General features: G+C 36.5%; 1 protein-coding gene across 5 annotated transcripts in view; it reads left to right on the top strand.

The window, feature by feature from the left end:
- The window catches only part of MAP2K4 (mitogen-activated protein kinase kinase 4), a 115,777-nt gene that overhangs the window by 28,186 nt on the left and 67,226 nt on the right, over positions 1-20,365 (top strand). For 2 of the 5 annotated variants that reach the window (XM_074320702.2, XM_074320700.2), the window contains one exon: positions 5,174-5,276. In XM_074320702.2, coding sequence (XP_074176803.1) covers positions 5,174-5,276 — 103 coding nt within the window. Of the gene's footprint in view, positions 1-2,732; positions 2,769-5,173; positions 5,277-20,365 lie in introns of all 5 variants that reach the window. The other 3 variants (XM_074320699.2, XM_074320698.2, XM_074320701.2) reach the window with 3 other exon arrangements.

The raw sequence follows: 20,365 nt of genomic DNA, 5'->3' as shown, positions 1-20,365 counted from the left end.
TTGCAAAGTGGTAAGGACACAGGAACCTGTGACTCCTTGGTGGCTATTTTTGTAACAATCTACCGTATAACCCACAGTGATCCATTAGTATTGTATTAAAAGTGCCATCCTCTAGAGGCAGCTGTTACGTAGCACAGCTCTTTCCGTGATCTTCACTACCATCAACAATAAGGGCTTCACTATTACTGTTTCAGGTTTGGTGTTGAAGATCTGTAGATTCCATTCTTACAGGCTGGGTGGGAGGATTCTGGTTCTCGCATTCTGACCATAAGGGTAACAGAAGCCCACTCGGTTGTATGAGAGGGTAGTGCAATGTTGATTAAAAAACAATCTACTAATTCTAATTCCATAAGTATTTGTTGAACTGTTATTTTGCTCATGTTACCTGTTACAGCTGATTTGCAGAGCTCAAAGATAAATCAAGATAGTTAAACATTGAGAACAGAATTATTCACAATTTGATGATGGGAACAGCCTTGCGGAGGATGGGAGAGGGTTACAAGATGGACCAGTGTAAACAGTATGCCTCTGAGGACAGACTGGTTTTGATGTTTTTGACAACTATAAATAATACTTTTTCTTAATGAACAATGAGGAAATGACACCTTTTCCTCGTCTGGAAGGTGAAGGAGAGATGCTTTTGGTGGCGTAGGTCCTCGTCCATATTTGAGCGGTAGACTCTCAGCTGCCCTTGGTGGATCTTTGGCCAAGGTTGAACTTGATCAACTCCTGAGCCAGCTTCGCTGATTGTAGAAAGTGATGTTAAAGGTTTGTGTTGCTTGAGAAGATAGTAGAGGGAGAATATTCACGGCTCTTTTTCATCTTGCTGAAGGCTAAATAAAGCTGAAAGATGTCTTCCTTCCAACTTCAATCTTTTGTGAGCCTGTGAGTTGCTCTGTGCTCAGAATTACAGTAAAAGATATTCCTAGGCCTTAGTGAGTAGATATGCTCGGACACATTCTTGTTCTTCAGAAGCATTGTTCTGAGTGTTCTTAAAGATCCCATGCTTGGGGATGCGTCTCATGAGAACTCTGAGGAAGAAATTGTGTTAGATGATGTGGACAGAGCTGTTGAAATGGTACCGGGTGTTCGGGGAGAGCTTCGGGGTGCTGTGGAGATGGATCCCCTCAGTCCTTGGCCTGCCTGAGTGGGGCGTAGGCTGCTGAGCACCTAGGCCAGCCTCCGGGCCAGCTGTGAGTCTTGTGTTCCCAGTGTCTTGAACAGATGTCCTCGTTTTCTCTCAGCCACAACATGAAAAATGTAGGCAGTATCGCCTCGAAGGATGTAGCAGTGCTTTGGAAACGTGGCGGGATGAGGACAGGTACTGGTTTTCTCATCAGTCAGGATGCTTGGTTGCAAACAACAGAAACTTATTCTAGCTAATTTAACCTGCACTTGAGTTGTCTGGGGCTGTCCATGTCAGATTTATTCCCAGATCAATAAACGTTTGAAAGCATTTTCTATGTCAGGCACTGAACTTAGGTTTTAAGTTTACAAAGACAATATTTTCTCATAGGAAAGAAAATCTCTCCTGCCATATAAATAATTTAAGTAGATTGATCATGCCTGGTTTCTGCCCTGTTGTAGATAAAGAGGAGGGTTGTTTATCTCTGTTGATTGGTTAGGAATTGGTTATTTGGTGTCAGCCTCACCAAAGGAGGAATTATAATCACAAATTTATAATCTTTCTTGATTGATTACTTTTAACCCTGTTGTACAAAGATTTTAATTCCTGTCAGCGTCTAACAATCTGCATAGGCCAGCTGTGGTATCATTTCTTTCCTTACACCCTTTGCTCGCTGTGGAAGTTGTGCGGGCTTTTGAAAAAAGTCCATATTGATCTAATGTCCTATTTGTAGTTTTGTCATTAAAACTATCTGACTACATGGTGACAGGTTGCCCTTAGGGTTTAGTTTTGGGAGCCCTTGAGAAAGACCAGTCCTAAAGAGGTTCTTAGAGAAAGCTAATTGGAGGAGAGATGTTTAAAAAACAAAACAAACAACGGCTCATGCCTACAGATCAGCAACAGCTAGCCAGAAATAGCCCTCGAAAGCATTGTAAAAGTTGCCTCTTTCTACCCCTTTCCTGAATCTCACCTTAGGTTGACTTTCTGGGGTGTTCCTTTTCCTCCTCAAGACTGCCTTGTGGGTTCACGTTAAACTGATCATCATTTGGCGAGTTGGGGTACACTGCTGAGAACAGGCCATGGAGCTGGATCTTACTTGAAACCTCCTGGCACCAGTTTTAGGCTCTGAGTCATCTTTGCTTACAGAGGCTTTTAAGTTTTATAGAATTATTTAGTATATTCTAGTAGTGAAAGATCAGACTACAGTACTTGCATAGTTTTCAAGTTAGTTGCAGATATTTCTGAAGTGTAGAGTGTGTTTAAATCTGATTTATGGAAGTTAAGTCACATTCTGTTAACACACGTGCGTGCTTGTTTGTGCAGTAAATGTCCTTTAAAGACCACAGTTTATTTTTGTTTAAATGTGAATGTAATGCTGAAAAGGAATCTCTGTGTGTGTTTTATATATAAATATTTGTTTTCAATAAAACAGTTTGAGTAAGTTTTTATTGTAGTAATAGATTTTATTTGCCTGCAGAGGTTAGCTACTGTCCCTTCAAATTGGGCTTTTGTAGAAATGGCCAATTTGGGTGTTTTTCTTTGGATAGTTTTCACAATGATTCTTTGTTCACTTACTGTCCTGCATTTGATCTTACTCTTTTATCAGTTTTTCACCATATACAGATCATGGATGATGTACCGGGTAGGTGTTCAGCGTTTGATTTGGGGAGTTTGTGGGCATTGTGCTTATTCAAATTTATGATTACAAAAGTCCTTAACTTAATTTTACCATATAAAGTAACATTCATAGGTTCCAGGGATTAGGACCTGGTATCTTTGGGGGCCACTATTTAGTCTGCCTTCTGGCCCCCAAATATTCACATCTGCCCCACATGCAAAATACATTTACCCTACTCCAGTGTCCCTAAAATTCTTAACTCGTAGCATCAGGTCAAATCCAGCTCTCACATAGGCAGCATCAGCTCAGCAGTTCCGAGTCTCATCACCAAAGTCCTCTCGATCAGGTATGTGGGCGAGACTCTGAGTGTGATCCATTTGACACAAAATTCCTTTCTCTCTCTGAACCTAGAAACAAGAAGACAAGTTATCTGTCTGTTTCCAAAATGCACTGGTGGGTTAGGCATTGGATAAAATTGAAGGGAGAATAGGAGACAACTGGAGGAAGAAAGGAGTCAGCAGTCCCAAGCAATTTCAGAATCCAGCAGGGGAAATTCCATTAGGTTTCAAGGCCTGGGAATACTCCTCTGCCTTTAAACATTTCCAAAGACAAAGTTCCAAGAAGTAAAAGAATACATTCATTTAAAATTTTTCTTGTATATTGCTAAACCTCTCACCAGAAAAGTTACATCAATTTACTTCTCTACCAACAATGTATGAGTATTGTACTAGTGATTATTTTATCTAGTCATTTTGATTAACATGTTATCATTAAAAAAATATGTATGTATAAAATAAAACCTCTAAACTTTGCCAATTTCACATGAACAAAAATATTAACTGTTTTTGGTGATGGTGCCTTTCATAATTCTTTAATTTTGCTTTACTGTTCATACCCTTGCTAGTTTTTCTATTTTTCTTGATTTGTGTGATATCTTTATTTAGCGTTCCTGATTTTATAAGGATTTTCCCAATTTGAGTTAAAATTTTTGCATTTTAATTTCTTATAGTTTTTTTTGTAATATACAGAATTTGCTTTTTTAATACAGCCAAATATGCCACTTTTCAGAGTACCTTTTGCATGTTTGATTTGAATGTCCTTGCTCTACTTGTTGTCAAACAAAAATCACTTTAAAGTAAATTCTTGGTGTCTGAAAGGCAAATTAAGTGGAAAAATCATGCTGTATTATGCTTATTTCTGAAAACGATGGGTCTGGCCTTGGGAATTCACATAATGCTGTAGAAAGGCCCACCCCTGGGAGCGGATCCAGGAGCCACATCTGTGCTCTTGCCCTGCAGTCTCGTCCAGCGAGTATGGCACACTCAGACTTTCAAACCTCATCGAAAATGCTAGGCTGAGCAGCGTGAGCTGTGTAATAAGTCTTTGAATCCACTGAGGTGGGAAAGTGTTTGGATTGCAGAGATGTTGTTTGAGAAGGTAGAATATGTATAATAAATGGTGAAGAGAGAATGCTGGAAAAAATATGCCTAATATGTACATGAAACCAAGATGTGCTTAGAAATGCTTAAAAACCCAAGTCTGTTACAAAGTTTCTATACACTAGACTCCTAAAGAAATGATTTGTAAGATTTATTGATATAGAAAGAAGTATGGTCAGTCAGTAAAGCATGTTATAAAACAGAATTGTGGTGTGATTTTAATTGTAGAGAAAAAAATAATGTCTGTATCTATGTATAGAAAATAGTCTGCAATAGATGATTAGTTTGGGGTAGTTGAATTTATGTTTATATAAATATTTTTTAAAACCGAATATATTTTATAGGTGTATATGTAATATATATTTTTGTTTTATCTCTTTTGAATTTTCTGGCTTTTTCATAATGGACTTGTTCGGTTTGTATAATATAAAATATTGATACCTTCTCCCTCCCCACTCCAAAGAAATTGCTCCAAATAAATGATTATTTGGAATACCCATGCTATTAATTTGAAGTTCACTCTACCATGATATTTTTTAACCCACATGGTTGCAAATGCTTTAGATTCTTCAGTCAGTTGTTTCTATTACATTTGAGGCAAAACTATTTTTATTAAACTAAGGCATTAAAGTATAACATTGGCAAGGTAGAGTTTAGTATTATCCAATATATCTGTTGAGGTAAATGATTTTTATAGTGGTATTTTCATTTGCAAAAGTGTTAGCATCTCTGAACCATATAAACGTGAAATAGTGAGCATTGTTTTCTGTTTCACTGGAACATAATGAATAATTTATGAGTAGTAATAACTTTAGATCATATTATTTACTTTTTCTTAATTCTGAGAAATTCTTTGTTGCCTTTCAAAATATTATATTAACTATATGTTAAAGCCAATTTTTCTGCCTTTTGGTGTGAATTTCTTATGCCCTCAGAATAGTACCTGTTTTATAGTACTTGAAACTTTTACTTTTATTTGTTATTTCTTAGGTAAACGCAAAGCACTGAAGTTGAATTTTGCAAATCCACCTTTCAAATCTACAGCAAGGTTTACTCTGAATCCCAATCCTACAGGAGTTCAAAACCCACACATGTGAGTATTTCTGGTAATCAAATAAAAGGCTCAACTCAAGCAAAGGTTTTAAAGTTACGGTATTTTGTGAATTTTTTTCAAGTTGAGGGGTTGGTATTTCTGTTATTTTTATGGGCCATTTGAAATATTTTTATTTGAACTTAAATAGAAAGGTATTGGTGCTGTAGTCGGAAGTAGGTAAACATACCTTTTTAAAGTGTCCTTGAAGGGAAAAAAATCACTGAAGATCCAGATATATTTATGTCTTTTTAATTTCCCTCTCACTGAACTGAGAATATTGTTTATACCTTTCCTTCTGGATTTCCAGTTAAATTGTAAGTGCTATTTAGGAAACTCAACTCTCTCCTGTAGATCTGCACAAACTATCCTCACTGACTAGGTGACAGAATAGATTCCCATTCTTAATAAACTGAATTCCTGAGAGATTTCCATGTCATAGTAAATTGAAAAAATGTATATATGTCAGTGTATAGGCGTCAGTGAATGTTTTAAAAATTTGTTCCCTGAATATTTTTATTAAAAATAGAAATGATGTTATAATGTCTCACTGAAAGTATTAGAAACATGTTAGTTAATTTAAAATAATGCCTCCAGAATAATATTTTACAGAAACCTTTGAATCGAAGTGATACATTAATTAATAATGTCTTTCTCCCCCCGAAAAAACTATCATGAACAGGGTCAAAAGGAGTGGTTTTTACATTTGTATTCATGTCCATACAAATAAGTTTCACCTAGTTCTGGTGTTGAGAATTATAAAGCAAGTGGTGGAAAGTGTGATTAAAAAAAACTGTCAGACTACATCATTTTATAGTTTTTAATAATTTCTCAACAATTTGTATTCACACTTTATTATTAGACTACAGATATGTTTATTCTTCCCAAAGAGGCACATTTATTGCTATTTTCTTTTCTTTTGATGTTAGATATGCATTGTATTTGGAAAAAGTAACAGATTGGTAGAAGGATGAGTATCTTGCAGCAGTAGGAGTGCTGAAAATATTTTATTTTGAAAATAGCAGTATCTAGAAGGGAGTAGTGACTACACGTGTGCATCTGCTCTTAATACTTTCACCTATAACCTTGAAGGAAGTGAAAGATAATTTAAATGAAAACTGAAGTAACAGTTTATTTCACTGGGAATGGTGTCTGTCAATTTTATTACACTGGTACTTACCATGAGATTTCTTGTCAGAGCTCAGCCTAGAGTCTCTGAAACATCAAATGGGGCTATGGTATTGAGGAAGGAAACTCTTAGTACTTCTTAGTCAGAGCTCCAGCAGTAAGGAAACACTCTTAAAAGGACCTCCTTCCTCCTTTCCTAGAACTTTTAGTGAAAGCTAGTACAGAACTAATTCTTGAACATAGTCCATTTCTATTATCTTGGTTGCTAGCTGAACCGTATAATTTGAAGTCTAGGAAACAAAGGATGTACAATAATAGCTACACTTAACAGATTTTTCTTCTTCTTTTTAAGGTCCCCCTGCCGACCCCCCCCCCCCCCAAGAAAGACAACCTGACTCATATTTAGAACTGGAAAATCATTCACATATATTTATACCCTGATCCCTCAAGAGTTTTCTCATGTATAGGGGGTTCATGAACAATTTTTTTTTTAAATGAACAGTAAACAGGGTGAAAAAAAGCCTTTTCTAACATTTGAGTCAGTCAGATTTTTTTTTTTTTAAACCTACTTCATAATAATCCTGTAACCAGCTAGGTTTCTTATCCTTCGTCTCTTTTCAGCAGGTGCTAAAAGTTTGAGAGGACAAGTCATAGGCATTTTTACTCTTTGATAGAATCTTTAAAATTTGATTCTGGTCTGTAAAATTTTAGACCCAGACTTTGTTTGAATTTTATTGTTGCATTGGTTTATTATTTGGATGAGGAATAGCAACTACCTGCATAGATATTGGTCAAAGGCAGTTGTTTCATAACTTAGGGTGGCCTGTCTCCTCTGCCTTCCCACCCACTTCCGTTAACCTTGAATTGTGTACTGTCAGGCACTAAAACCACTGTTGTTCACTGTTGGGGATACGTAGTTTGCAGTTAGAAAATAAAACTTGCAGCTTGTGGGGGCTTTGAAAAAGATATCTCTGTGCTATTATGTGTTTATGTCTTCTAAAAGACAAGATGAAATATAAGCAACTAATGAAGTTAAAATATGTCCCAGGAACCAGTTTCAGATCATCTGACATTTGATGTCTCCTGGCTGCAGGATTCTGTGAAAGAACCAAAAAAAAATAAAATAAAATAAAAAAAATTAAGACTATGCCCTTATTTTCTGAGAACCAACAGTTTAAATAAATTCCAAGAAATGATAGTTGGCTACAGCAATTCGAGAAGTAAGGCATAAGGTAATACAGATTGAATGTCCAATGAATGGTGCAAGTAGTGGGTAAGATCACTTTATATAAACAACTTGGTGAAAAGTTTCACAAAGGAACAAGATTTGAATTGGGTTTGGGAAGACAGGTAGAGAACAGATAGGTGGAGAGAACAGATAGGTGGAGAATGGCATTGTGGTGAGTGTAAGTACAAGGTAAGTTTTGGGTACAATGTGCAAATCTATGTAATCGTAGCAGAGATGTTACTTGTATGTATTACCTATTTCTATCTCTCACTGGAAACTTTTTGCATTTTTTTTTTTTTTTAAATTCTTAGTGGTCTATAATTATATAAGGATATGTTGAGATTTGGATCATCTTTTCTGTGTACTGAATAAATTGTTTTAGTTTGAAGACTCATGTACCGTGTTTCCCCAAAAATAAGACCTAGCCGAACAATCAGCTATAATGTGTTTTTTGGAGCAAAAATTAATATAAGACCTGGCATTATGTTATATTATACCGGGTATTATATTGCATTGTACCCGGTCTTATATTTTATTACATAAGACCCGGTCTTATATTATAGTAAAATAAGACCGGGTCTTATATTAATTTTTGTTCCAAAAGATGCATTAGAGCTAATTGTCGGGGTAGGTCTTATTTTTGGGGAAACACAGTATCTGTTTCTGAGAAAATTTCTGCTGGTTTTCTTTTGATAGACTCCTTCATGGTTTTCCTATTTCTCTTCCTGAAATGTGTGTTTTTTGGGTGTTGAATTCAAGTCCCTGGGTCTTTGAATTTTCTTTTCATATTTTTCATCTCTTTGTTTTCTTGCTCTGTATCTTAAGAGATTTCCTTTATTTTTTGAACCTTCTATGGAATATTCTATTTTGACAATTGATTTTAATTTCCACAAATGGATTGTGGCTTTTTCTTAGTATCCTATTCTTAATTTATGGATATAAAATCTGGAATTTTGAAGTTCTTTTCTAACCTCTGGGTAAACTATTTCCTCAAAGGTCAGTTTTTCTTTTATCCTTGTCTTTCTCCTTTGTGTTAGTTTTTTTCCACATGTCTTATAATTCTTGGTTATCCATTGATTGTTGAGGATGAGGAAATTAGAAGGCTGATTGGAAGCTCTGGTTATTGATGGTCAACTGGTGAGCTTGACTTTACTTTTCTGTAAATGTTTTGAGAGCTGGCTGTCAGGCCATGAGTATTCTAGATGCCAGAATGGATAGGGTCAACATACACCCTAGGAGGCGTATTTCTCTCCAAAGACTATGCTTATTTTCTTTAGAGACTTGCTCTTTTTTTCGGGGGGGGGGGGTGGGGCGAGGGTGGAGAGGAAAGGAAGAACTGATTAGACTTTTTTCTAGGAAGAATTTTAATTAACTCATCTGTTTCTAGGTCTTCATACCTTCCAACTATGGATCTTCTCTAAGATTCTGTTGGGTCCATTATTTCTCTCTCATCTCTGCTGCATGCTCCCCTCCCACCATGTGTTATGGGCTGTAGTTTTTTCTATTACTATTTTTTTTTTTAAAACCCCTTATTATGGAAAGTTGTAAATATATCCCAAACTAGAGAGTGGTAAATGAATCTGTATATATTTATCAGTCAGCTTTAGCAGCTTCAGCAGTTACTGTGGCTAATATTGTTTTTATCTATTCCTCCATCCCCCCCACCCCTTAGTTTTAACCCAACCTCAGACATATTATTCTATTTATTAATATTTCAGGATGTATTTCTAAAAGACAAGGACTTACTTTTTAAAAACATAATCACAATACCATTATTATATCTAATAGAATAAATGATTCTTTAATATCACCAAATAAGTATATAACCTCAGCTTCTTTTTTTTTTTTTTTAATAGTTTAAAGCAGGATCTAAACAAGGTGCTGCATTGCAGCCGGTTGATTAGTCTTTGAAACCAGAGTCTCTTCTCTTCTTGTGGAGTTGATCAGTTTTGCTTTGTCTACACATTTTTATCTGCTTTCAGGCATTCAGAAATTTGTTTAAATCTCTCAGTTTCTTTCCTTAAAAAAAAAAAAAAAAAAACGATCATTCTTTTCCTGTAAGTCCTTGGAAAGTAAGGAGAGAACCTGAACAGGAAACCCTGATTTTTGATTATCGTTGGTTAAAATTATAAACATTTCCAACATATAAAAAAATGAGTGTTATAATAATAGAGACTCCTATACCTACTATCTAGATGTAGCAGATGTTAACATTTTGCCCTTTGGCTCTTTAAATGAAAGATTAAGCTGTAAAACAAGGAAAATACGTGGCTGCCTTTTAGATTTCCATCTTGATTGGCCTGTTCTAGGCACTGTAAGTCTTTTTAATACCCCAGGGGTATTATAACTGTGACAGGCTTGTGCTAAAACTATGTTCCGTATATAAATTTGACATGGACAGAAGTAGGTATTCCGTTATAGTCCGTGCTCTCATGCTGAATAATGTGTGAATGCTCTCTGTACTGAATCATTTAGGATGCTGCAAATGCAATTGTTATTGTGAAAGAACAGCCCTTTTATCTTCACAACATATCAGAATTGTACAAGAAGAAACTGACTTAAAAGCTAACATTGGAAATAAATAATGGTGTGTACAGATCCATTTTGGAGCTTAAGCTAAACGTTTTGGAGCCCTATGTTCTATGTTTAAGGGCATGTCTGTTGAGACCAAGAGGTCTTTAGTATCTCATGTATCTTCATTACATTTGAGGAGAAAAGGGCTCAGTCGTGTTATGGAACATCTAGGAAGTAGTTTTAAAGAGTTTTAAATTCCCCCAGTTAATCATTAGTACCCTTAAGTCCATGATGAGCCTACTCAGTAGAGCTTTATCTTAAAACTAGAACAGTAATTATAAATTATCAAGGCATTTACTGCTGGTTAAATTGTGAAAACTTTACCTTTTAAACTTTGCTATCTCGGATTAACAGTTTTAGTGAATTTTGGAATCCTGATTTCTGTGCTAGCATCATCACTGTCTCTGTGACCTTGAGTGTGTCACTTAACTCTGATCTCAATTCAGGCCTTGAAATAGAATAGTGACTTTAATTATTTTATATGGTGAATAATTAGAAGAGAGGGGAGAGAGAGAGACAGAGAGAGAGAGAGAGATAGAGAATGAGGATTGATCCAGTTTTTCACTACTTTTTTAAAATAAAATCTCATGCACAAGCCTGATGAGCTAAGTGTTGTGGGGTGGGACAAGGCTCTATAGTATTATCTGCCTTCATTCCCCAGAATAATCCCTGGGACATCTCTGGTTAATTCCTAAGAGTGAAAACCACTAGTATACATGAGCTTAAAAGTTTTTTCATCTCTGAAAAAAATTTTGTTTGTTTGTTTTTAGTTTCAGGTGTACAAAACAATGTACTAGTTAGACATTTACACCCCTCACAAAGTGATAACCCCCCCAATATACTACCTGTCTGACATTGTATGTATCTGTTACAATTCCACTGGCTATGTTCCCTATGCTGTACTGCACATCCCGTGAGTCTATATGTATATGTATTGAATTATACTTGACATTCAATATTATTCAACTTCACCTTCAGGTGTGTAGTGCAGTGGTCATGCATCTACACAGACCATGAAGTGTTCTCCCTAATAAGACAAGTGCCCATTTGGTACCCTACATAATCTTTACAACATTATTGATTATATTCCTCAAACTGTGTTTCATATCCCCGTGGCTATATTGTGACTACTAATTTGTGCTGTCTAATCCCTTTTGCTTCTCCCCCATCCCCTCTCCCATCTAGCAACCATCAGGTTTCCCCCCCTATATCTCTGAGCCTATTTCTGTTTTGTTTGTTCATTTATTCTGTTCTTTAGATTCCACATATAAGTGATACCATATAGTATTTGTCTTTTTCCATCTGACTTATTTCACTTAGCATACTATTCTCTAGGTCCATCCATATCATTGCAAATAGTAAGATTTCATTCTTCTTTATGGCTGAGTAATACTCCACTGTATAAATGTGCCACAGTTTATTTATCCAGTCATCTACCAATGGGCATTTGGAGTGTTTCCATGTCTTGGCTATTGTGAATAGTGCTGCAGTAAACATAGGGGTGCATATATTTTTTCAAATTAGTATTTTGGATTTCTTTGGATAGATACCCAGGACTGGAATTGCTGGGTCATAAGATAGTTCGATTTTCAATTTTTTGAGGTACCTCCGTACTGTTTTCCATAGTGGCTGCACTAATCTGCAATCCCACCAACAGTGCAGGAGGGTTCCCTTTTCTCCACATCCTGGCCAGCACTTGTTTGTGGATTTCTTGATGATAGCCATTCTGACAGGAGTGAGGTGATAGCTCATTGTGGTTTTTATTTGCATTTCTCTAATGATTAGTGACGTTGAGCATTTTTTCATATGTCTGTTGACCATCTGTATGTCCTGTAGAAAAATGTCTCTTATGTCCTCTGCCCATTTTTTAATTGTGTGTGGTTTTTTTTTTGGTGTTGAGTTGTATGTTTTTTATAAATTTTGTATATTAACCCCTTATCAGATATATCATTAGCATATATCTTCTCCCATTCAGTAGGTTGTCTTTTTGTTTTATTAATGGTTTCCTTTGCTTTGAAAAAACTTTTTAGTTTGATGTAATCCCACATATTTATTTTTTCTTTGCTTCTTTTGCCCGGGGGATATATCAGTAAAAATATTACTAAGGGTAATGTCTGCAAATTTACTTCATATGTTTTCCTCTAGGAGTTTTATGGTTTTTCGGGTCTTGCATTTAAGTCTTTAATCCATTTTGAACTTATTTTTGTATATGGTGTAAGAAGGTGGTCCCACTTTATTTTTTTGCATGTATCTGTCCAGATTTCCCAGCACCATTTATTGAACAGGCTGTCTTTACCCCACCGTAAATTCTTGCTTACTTTGTTATAGATTAAATGACCAGATAGCCGTGGTCATTTCTGGGCTCTCTATTCTGTTTCATTGATCTGTGTGTCTGTTTTTATGCCAATACCATGCTGTTTTCATTACTATAGCCTTGTACTATGCTTTGATGTCAGTCATCTCCAAAAATTTTTGATGCAATTGCAGTAATTTGGAATTTTGGAATTGCAGTAATTTCTATAGTGGAGTGCTTTCACAAAATGGCAGTAATGGTAGAAATATTTATAGATACAAATTGCTACCCCCCCAAAAAAAAAAAAAAAAACACCAATGGTGTTAAATTCTGTGGGGTAATCTTTTTATTTTTCATTACAGTTGATTTACTGCTGCAAACTTTTTTTATTGTGGCAAAACATACGTAACGTAAAATTTACCATCTTAACCATTTCTGAGTGTACAGCTCAGTGACATTAAATACATTCACATTGTTGTGCATCCGTCACTACCATCTACCTCCAGAAGTCTTTCATTTCTCAGACTGAAACTTTGTACCCCTGAAACACTAACTCCCCATTCCGCTTTCCACCAGCCCCTGGAAGCCACCATTCTACTTTCTGCCTCTCTGAATCTGATTACTCTAGATACTCATATAAGTGGAATTATATAATATTTGTTTTTTGTGTCTGGCTTATTTTGCTCAATGTAATGTTTTATACTCCATCTGTGTTGTAGTATGTGTCAGAATTTCCTTTTTAAGACTGAGTAATATTTTATCATATGTATACGTAACATTTTGTTTGTACATTGATCTGTTGATGGACATTTGGGTATTTCTACCTTTTGACTATAATGAGTAATGCTGCTGTGTGAGAGAATCTTTTAAAACTTGCATTATTGTACTTAAAGTTCAGAGGTATTTAATCTTTTCCTCAGTCCCACATTCTGCCTCAGTGCACCTGACAGTTCATTCTCTTAAGTCCAAGATTCACTGAAGAAGTGATTCTCAGCAGAGCATGGTGGGAACAGGAGTGAATGAACGGGTTTTCTCTGTACCCCCACCCCTGGAGATTCACTAGGATAATTCTCCTTAAGCTGGATGTTTATAGCTGAGGTATTGGGTTTTAATTCTGGAGTGCTTATTTAAAGAGATTAATGATAAATGCTGTTGAGTTGCTTGTCTACTAAAACAAACTTTTTGGTGTTTTAAATCATCTTTGTTTTGAGTCAGAGACTTAAGCAGACATTAAAAGATACCCCTGGATCTTGAATCTTTAGTCCTGCAAAGTTCTGGTCTTTAAAGATATGTCTGTTTTCTTTGCTTTCGATGAGTTTTCCAACGATTTCTAACCAGGCAGCAAGTTTTTGAGTTCTGATTTAGTTCAAAATATTATAGAGGTCCTTTGCCTTTGTGGTGTAGGCATGTTTCTGGAAATTTTTATCTACGAATAAGGAACTATACTATTTAAAGGAAACATATCTTTTTCAGAGTGTTCTTTTTTTATCTTTTACAAATGAGTCAAAGTATGATTACATTACTGTTCTTGAGCAAACTTGTTTTCCCCAGAGTCAGTAATTCCCTTATTTCATGGTTCACTCTGAATCTTTTCTCAGCCTGATGACATACATAAGGTGATCACACCTTCCTTCCTTCCTTCCCTCCCTCCCTCCCTCCCTCCCTCCCTCCCTCCCTCCCTCCCTCCCTCCCTTCCTTCCTTCCTTCCTTCCTTCCTTCCTTCCTTCCGGGTTGTCTCTTCATCTATACTCTGTAATTTGGAGAGGTTGCACTTTTAGGCCTGCTTCATGGCTGTTGAATGCCTATATTGCTCTCCCGGTTTTGATTCTCTGCTTCTGGGATATCATGTTTTCTTATTTTCCTTTTTTTCCCTCCCCCCAGTTTCTCCCTACATTTTGGGGGAGTATATTTTCTAACAGCGTTCTGAGATAAATGTTTTTTCTTAGTAAGGTTTTTGTATCTTTGCATGCCTGAAAATGCCTTTATCTACCCTCCTAATAGATTAATAGTTTTAATCGCTATAAAATTTTTGCATAGAAATTTTTCTTCAGCATTTTGAAGGCATTGCTCCAATGTTTTCAGTGTTCCAGTGTTACTGTTAAAAAGTCATATGCCATTATGATTCCTGAACTTTGGAATGTGACCAGTTTTTTCATTTGTGGATGATTGTAGGGTTTTGTCTTTTTCCTCAGTATCTGAAATCTCAGTGTATCTACCTTGGTTTTATTTTCCTTTTCTTTCCTTTCTTCTTTTATTCCACTGAGCTGTTGGTGGACTTTTTTTTTAAATTTAGAAGCCACTACCTTTCATTCTAGGATAAATGATTTATTTTTCTTCTATTATTTTGATTTTCTCTTCTCTAGTAACTCTCCTACTGGAACTCAGCTTTAGGTTTTGGACATCTTAGTTTGAATCCCTATTTTTCTTCAATGTTTTCTCCCATCATCTTTATATGTACTTTTACTTTTTTGTTCTCGTCTTTGGTTGACCTTTGTTGTTCTCTCTCTCTCTCTCTCTCTCTCTCTCTCACACACACACACACACACACACACACACCAAAAAGTTGATTGGAATCTTTGGGATTTGACTGATAAGGCTTTGTGGGATTCACAGGTGAAGGGGAGGCCTTTGGAGGATCCCCAAATGTCAGTGTCTGGAGTCTTTTCCTCTTTTTCTCTTGGGCAAATCTTTGTTTTGTTCCTCCTAAGGGGGATAAAAACGTGTCTCCCTTAATGGTGGGAAGTGAGTAAGACTGGGTTGCTGAGAAGGTATATATGTCAGACTGCTACAGTTCTGTGGTAGATCAGAGGAGGCCAGGTATATTTCTATTGTGTGGGCTTTTACTTAATCCACCATTCCACCTTTATTCTCTCTGCCTGGTAGTAGTTTCTCCAGATAATACAGCCCTGGGTCACCAGCTGAGGCAGAAGAGGGATGGTCAGTTGTTGGTTGGGGGAATCTAGGAATTTAGTTGCTCCCTATGTAGACTTTTAGTATTGCCCCTGGCTTTAAGCCCCACCCTTCATCCTTAACTGATGCTTCCCATTCTTGAACTTTTCTGGATTTCTGTAGTACAAATCAATTTACTCTTTTGGTAGTCCCTTTTGCATGGAGTTTTTAGTTTCACCTTTCTCTGCCTTGCTAAATAAATCTCTTACTGCTTGTCCATTTACTTTTGACTTTCCAAAAATATGTTGCTATTCTCATCCAATGTGGTTTTTCCTCGTCTCTTTTACATTGTGAGTTTGAATATTTTAAAGATCCTTTTCTGTGTTTTTCATTGGTGTTTCAGAAGTGAGGGGAGACTAATGCATGTTTATATGAACATCTCTTCATTAAATGAGATTTTAAAATAAAGCTTCTTGACATAAGAATTATGTCAAACATTATATGCTTCTGTTGTAACTGATCATCTAAATATTTGTTTCTTAATTTAGAGATTTTAAAAAAAGAAATGGACATGAATTAAATTCATATGAGGGAATGGTGATGGATTCTGAATGAAACAGAAAGAAATAGGAAACGTCATGGTATTGTTCCAAATATTTAAATCCTAGGCAAGTCATAAACACACAATCACTACAAAGAGTAATGGGGGGAAAAAAGAGTAATGCATAACATTAAGGAGGTAGGAAAAGAACAGCAAATGAAATCCAAAGTAAGTAGAAAAAAGGAAATAATAAAGATAAGAACAGAAATCAATGAAATAGAACATGGACAAATAGTAGAGAAAAATCAATAAGTTCAAAAGGTGTTCTTGGAAAGATCAATAAAAGTGATGAGTCCCTGGATTTCTAGTCAACATGGCACAGTAGGTAAATGGTTTGCTTACCTTCTCTCACAACCACATCAAAATTACAACTAAACTACAAAACAACCGTCATTGAGAATCACCTGAAATCTTGTGGAACCAAAGCCCTACAACTAAGGACTCACAGAAGAAGCCACCTTGAGACTGGTAGGAGGGGCAGAGATGTGGAATGGGCTGGTCCCACACCCATGTGTGGTCATTAAAAAATTAGGAGAGATATTTTGGCTGCAGAGGTCCGCCCAGAGGAGTGAGGAGTCTCAGCCCCTTCCCACCCCAGGGTTCCAGTGCCAGGGAGAGAAGACCCATTATTTCTGGCTGTGAAAACCAGCAAAGATGGTGACTGAGTGAGATGGAGGGCAGCTGGAGTCCCAGGTGCTTCTCTTAAAGGGGTTGCATGGACTTACCACCAATGGAATCACTGGCTCTCAGCTCCAGCACTGGGGCAGCAGCTGGAGAGGTGACAGAGACATACAGTACAGAACTGAGTTGTCTGGCGTCAGGACGGTGGCTGGAGGGCCAGCTTTCTCCTGAACAGAGGAGCTGGTAGAGGCCATTGTTTCTCTTTTGAGCCCTCCCCCTTCCCTGTGTGCAGACACAGGCGGCCACTATATCTTGAGTCTCTATCCAGCTGGATAATGCCCTTCATTTTCCACGCCCTGATGATTCAAGACCCTGCTCTGCCCGGTCCTCACAACCAGTGAGCCCAAGGGTCAGTTCCTCCCATTGATATACAAAGAGCAACCAAGGCTCAACTGCAAGAGGAGGGCACACAGCCCACACAGGGACACACCTGGAGTGCACAGGTCAAGTGACCAGGAAGATTGTGCCACTGAGCCCCACAGCACACCTACTACATAAGGCCACTCTACTAAGACCTGGAGACATAGCAGCTCTACCAATACATAGAAACATACATAGGAGGCAGCCAAAATGGAAAGACAAAGAAAGATGTCCTACGTAAAAGAACAAAATAAAGCTCCAGAAAAAGAACTAAACAAAAGGGAGACAAGTAATCTATGAGGTGCAGAGTTTAAAACATTGGTTATAAGGATGCTCAGTGGTCTCAGGGAGAACTTCAACAAAGAGATAGGAAACATAAAAATGGAGATAGGAAACAGAAAACAGTACCAATCAGAAATAAAGAATATAGTAATGGAAATTAAGAATACATTTACAGGGAATCAACAGATTAGATGAAGCAGAGGATCAAATCAGCGATTTAGAAGATAAGGTAGCAGAAAACACCCAGTCAGAAGAGCAAAAAGAAAACAGAATCTAAAAAATCGAGGGGAGTTTAAGGGGCCTCTGGGACAACCTCAAGCATACCAACATTTACATTATAGTGGTACCAGAAGGAGAAGCGAGAAAGCAAGGGATTGAGAATCTATTTGAAGAAATAATGGCTGAAAACATCCCTAACCTGGAAAAGGAAATAGACATACAAGCCCAGGAAGCACAGAGAGTCCCAAACAAGGTGAACCCAAAGAGGCCGACACTAAGACACATCATAATTGAAATGCCAGAGGTTAAAGACAAAGAGAGAATCTTAAAAGCTGCAAGAGAAAAGCAGTTAGTTATGTACAATGGAGCTCCCATAAGACCATCAACTGATTTCTCAATAGAAACTTTGCAGGCCAGAAGGGATTGATACAAAATATTCAATGTGATGAAAAGCAAGGACCTGCAACCAAGATTACTGTACCCAGCAAAGCTATCATTTAGAATTGAAGGACATATAAAGAGCTTCCCAGACAGGAAAAAGCTAAAGGAGTTCATCACCACCAAACCAGTATTACAAGGAATCTTAGAGGGACTTCTTTAAGAGGAAAAAAGTATACAAATGAATAATAAAATGGCAATAACTACATACCTATCAACAATAACTTTCAATGTAAATGTATTAAATGCTCCAATCAAAAGAGGCGAGCGGAATGGATAAGAAAACAAGATCCTTACGTACGCTGCTTACTGTAGACTCACTTTAGATGGAAAGACACACATAGACTGAAAGTAAAGGGATGGAAAAATATATTTCATGAAATTAGAAACAAACAAACAAACAAAAGCTAGGTTAGCAACACTTATACCCGACAAAATAGACTTCAAAACAAAAGCTATAACAAGAGACCAAGAAGGACCCAGTAATGCCACCTCTGGGTATTTATTCAAACAAATCCAAAATGCTATTTCGAGGGCACATGCTCATCCATGTGTTCATTGCAACATTATTTACAGTAGCCAAGATATGAAGACAACCTTGGTATGGATGAATGGATGAATGGGTAAAGAAGAAGTGATACATATATACAATGAAATATAACTCAGCCATAAAAAAGAGCAAAATCTTGCCATCTGTGACAACATGGATGGACCTATAGGGTATTTCGTTGAGTGTACTAAGTCACACAGTGAAAGACAAATATCATATGATTTCACTTATAAGTGGAATCTAACAAACAAAATAAACGAAACAAACAAACTCATAGATGCAGAGAACATTTTGATGGTTGGCAGATGGGAGGGTGTTGGGAGTAGGTGAAAGGTGGAAGGAATCAAGAAGTACAAATTGGTTGTTGCAAAGTAGTCATGGGGATGTAAAGTATAGGGAATATAATCAATAGTATGGTGAAAACTATGTATAGTGCCAGGTAGGTACTAGTCATGGTGATCACTTCCTACATTATGTAAATGTCTATTATGCTGTACACCTGAAACTAATATAAAATAATACTGAATTTGACTCTAGTTGAAAAATTAAAAGGGGGGGAAGATAAAGAAGAATAAGAGGTTCAAAGTTCCAGATATAAAACGAATAAGTGTTGGGGATGTAATATACAGCACAGCGAATATAGTCAATAATATTTTAATAGCGTGGTACAGTCAGATTTTTGCTGGACTTCTCATGGTGATCTTTCTTTAGCATAGGGGAATATTCTCAATAATGTGATAATAACTCTGTGTAGTGCCACCTGAAACTAGTGTAATATTGTATGTTAGCTATATTTTTATAAAAATCTCTTTAAAAAAGTGATGAACCCCTAACAGGGTAGATGAGAAATAAAAGAGGATGCTGAAGTTATCATTGTCAGGAATGAAAGAGGGGATATCAATACAGATCCCACAAATACTAAAAGCATAATAAGGACATAAATAACTTTATGCCAAGAAATTCAGTAACCTGAATGATATAGACAGAGTCCTCGAAAGACATAATCAAAACTGAAAAAAAAAAGGAAAATCTGAATATCCCTATATGTGTTAAATAATTGAATTTGTAATTGAAAACTTTCATGCAAAGGAAACTTAGGGCCTCAGATGATTTTCCTGGTAAATTTTACAAACATTAAAAGAAATAAGACTAAGCTTCCACAAACTTTTTCAGAAAATAGAGGAATAGGGAACATTTCCTAACTCATTTTATGAGGTAAGCATAACCCTGATATCAAAACTAGACAAGGGCATTATAAAAAGAGAGTGCTACGCACCAGTATCCCTTATGAACACAGACTTGAAAATCCTCAACAAAATATTAGCAAATTGAATCCAGCAATAAATGGAAAAGGTAATATATTATAACCAAATGGCATACATCTTAATTGGGCATTTGAATATTTTTCAGTATAATTTACTGTAGTAATAAAATAAGGGAGAAAAATGATGTAATCATTTCAATAGATGCAGAAAAAGCATTTGACAACATGGACTATCCATTCATTATAGAAATTCTCTTTAAAGTAGGAAAAGAAGAACTTCCTGAGCTTTTAGAAGGACATCTATGAATAACCTACAGCTAATGTCGTAGTTAATGATAAAAACCTTAATGATTTGTCCGTATAATTGGTAACAAGACAAGAATGTCTGCGCTTATCAGTCTGTTCAGTGTTGTACCAGAGATCCTAGCCAGTGCAATAAAGTAGAAAAAAGAATGAAAAGAAGCAAAACATGTATCCCCCACCCCCCCAAATGATATGATTGTATATGTAGAAAATCTTAATTACTTTACAAAACAACTAGAATTATTAAGTGACTTTGGCAAGGTCACAAGATACATGATTATT

This window comes from Rhinolophus sinicus, chromosome 12, assembly GCF_057876585.1.
Source record: "Rhinolophus sinicus isolate RSI-liver-muscle chromosome 12, RSI-T2T, whole genome shotgun sequence".
Taxonomy (NCBI): domain Eukaryota; kingdom Metazoa; phylum Chordata; class Mammalia; order Chiroptera; family Rhinolophidae; genus Rhinolophus; species Rhinolophus sinicus.
Note: the sequence above shows the minus strand (reverse complement) of the source record. Positions and strands in the feature narration are given on the sequence as shown.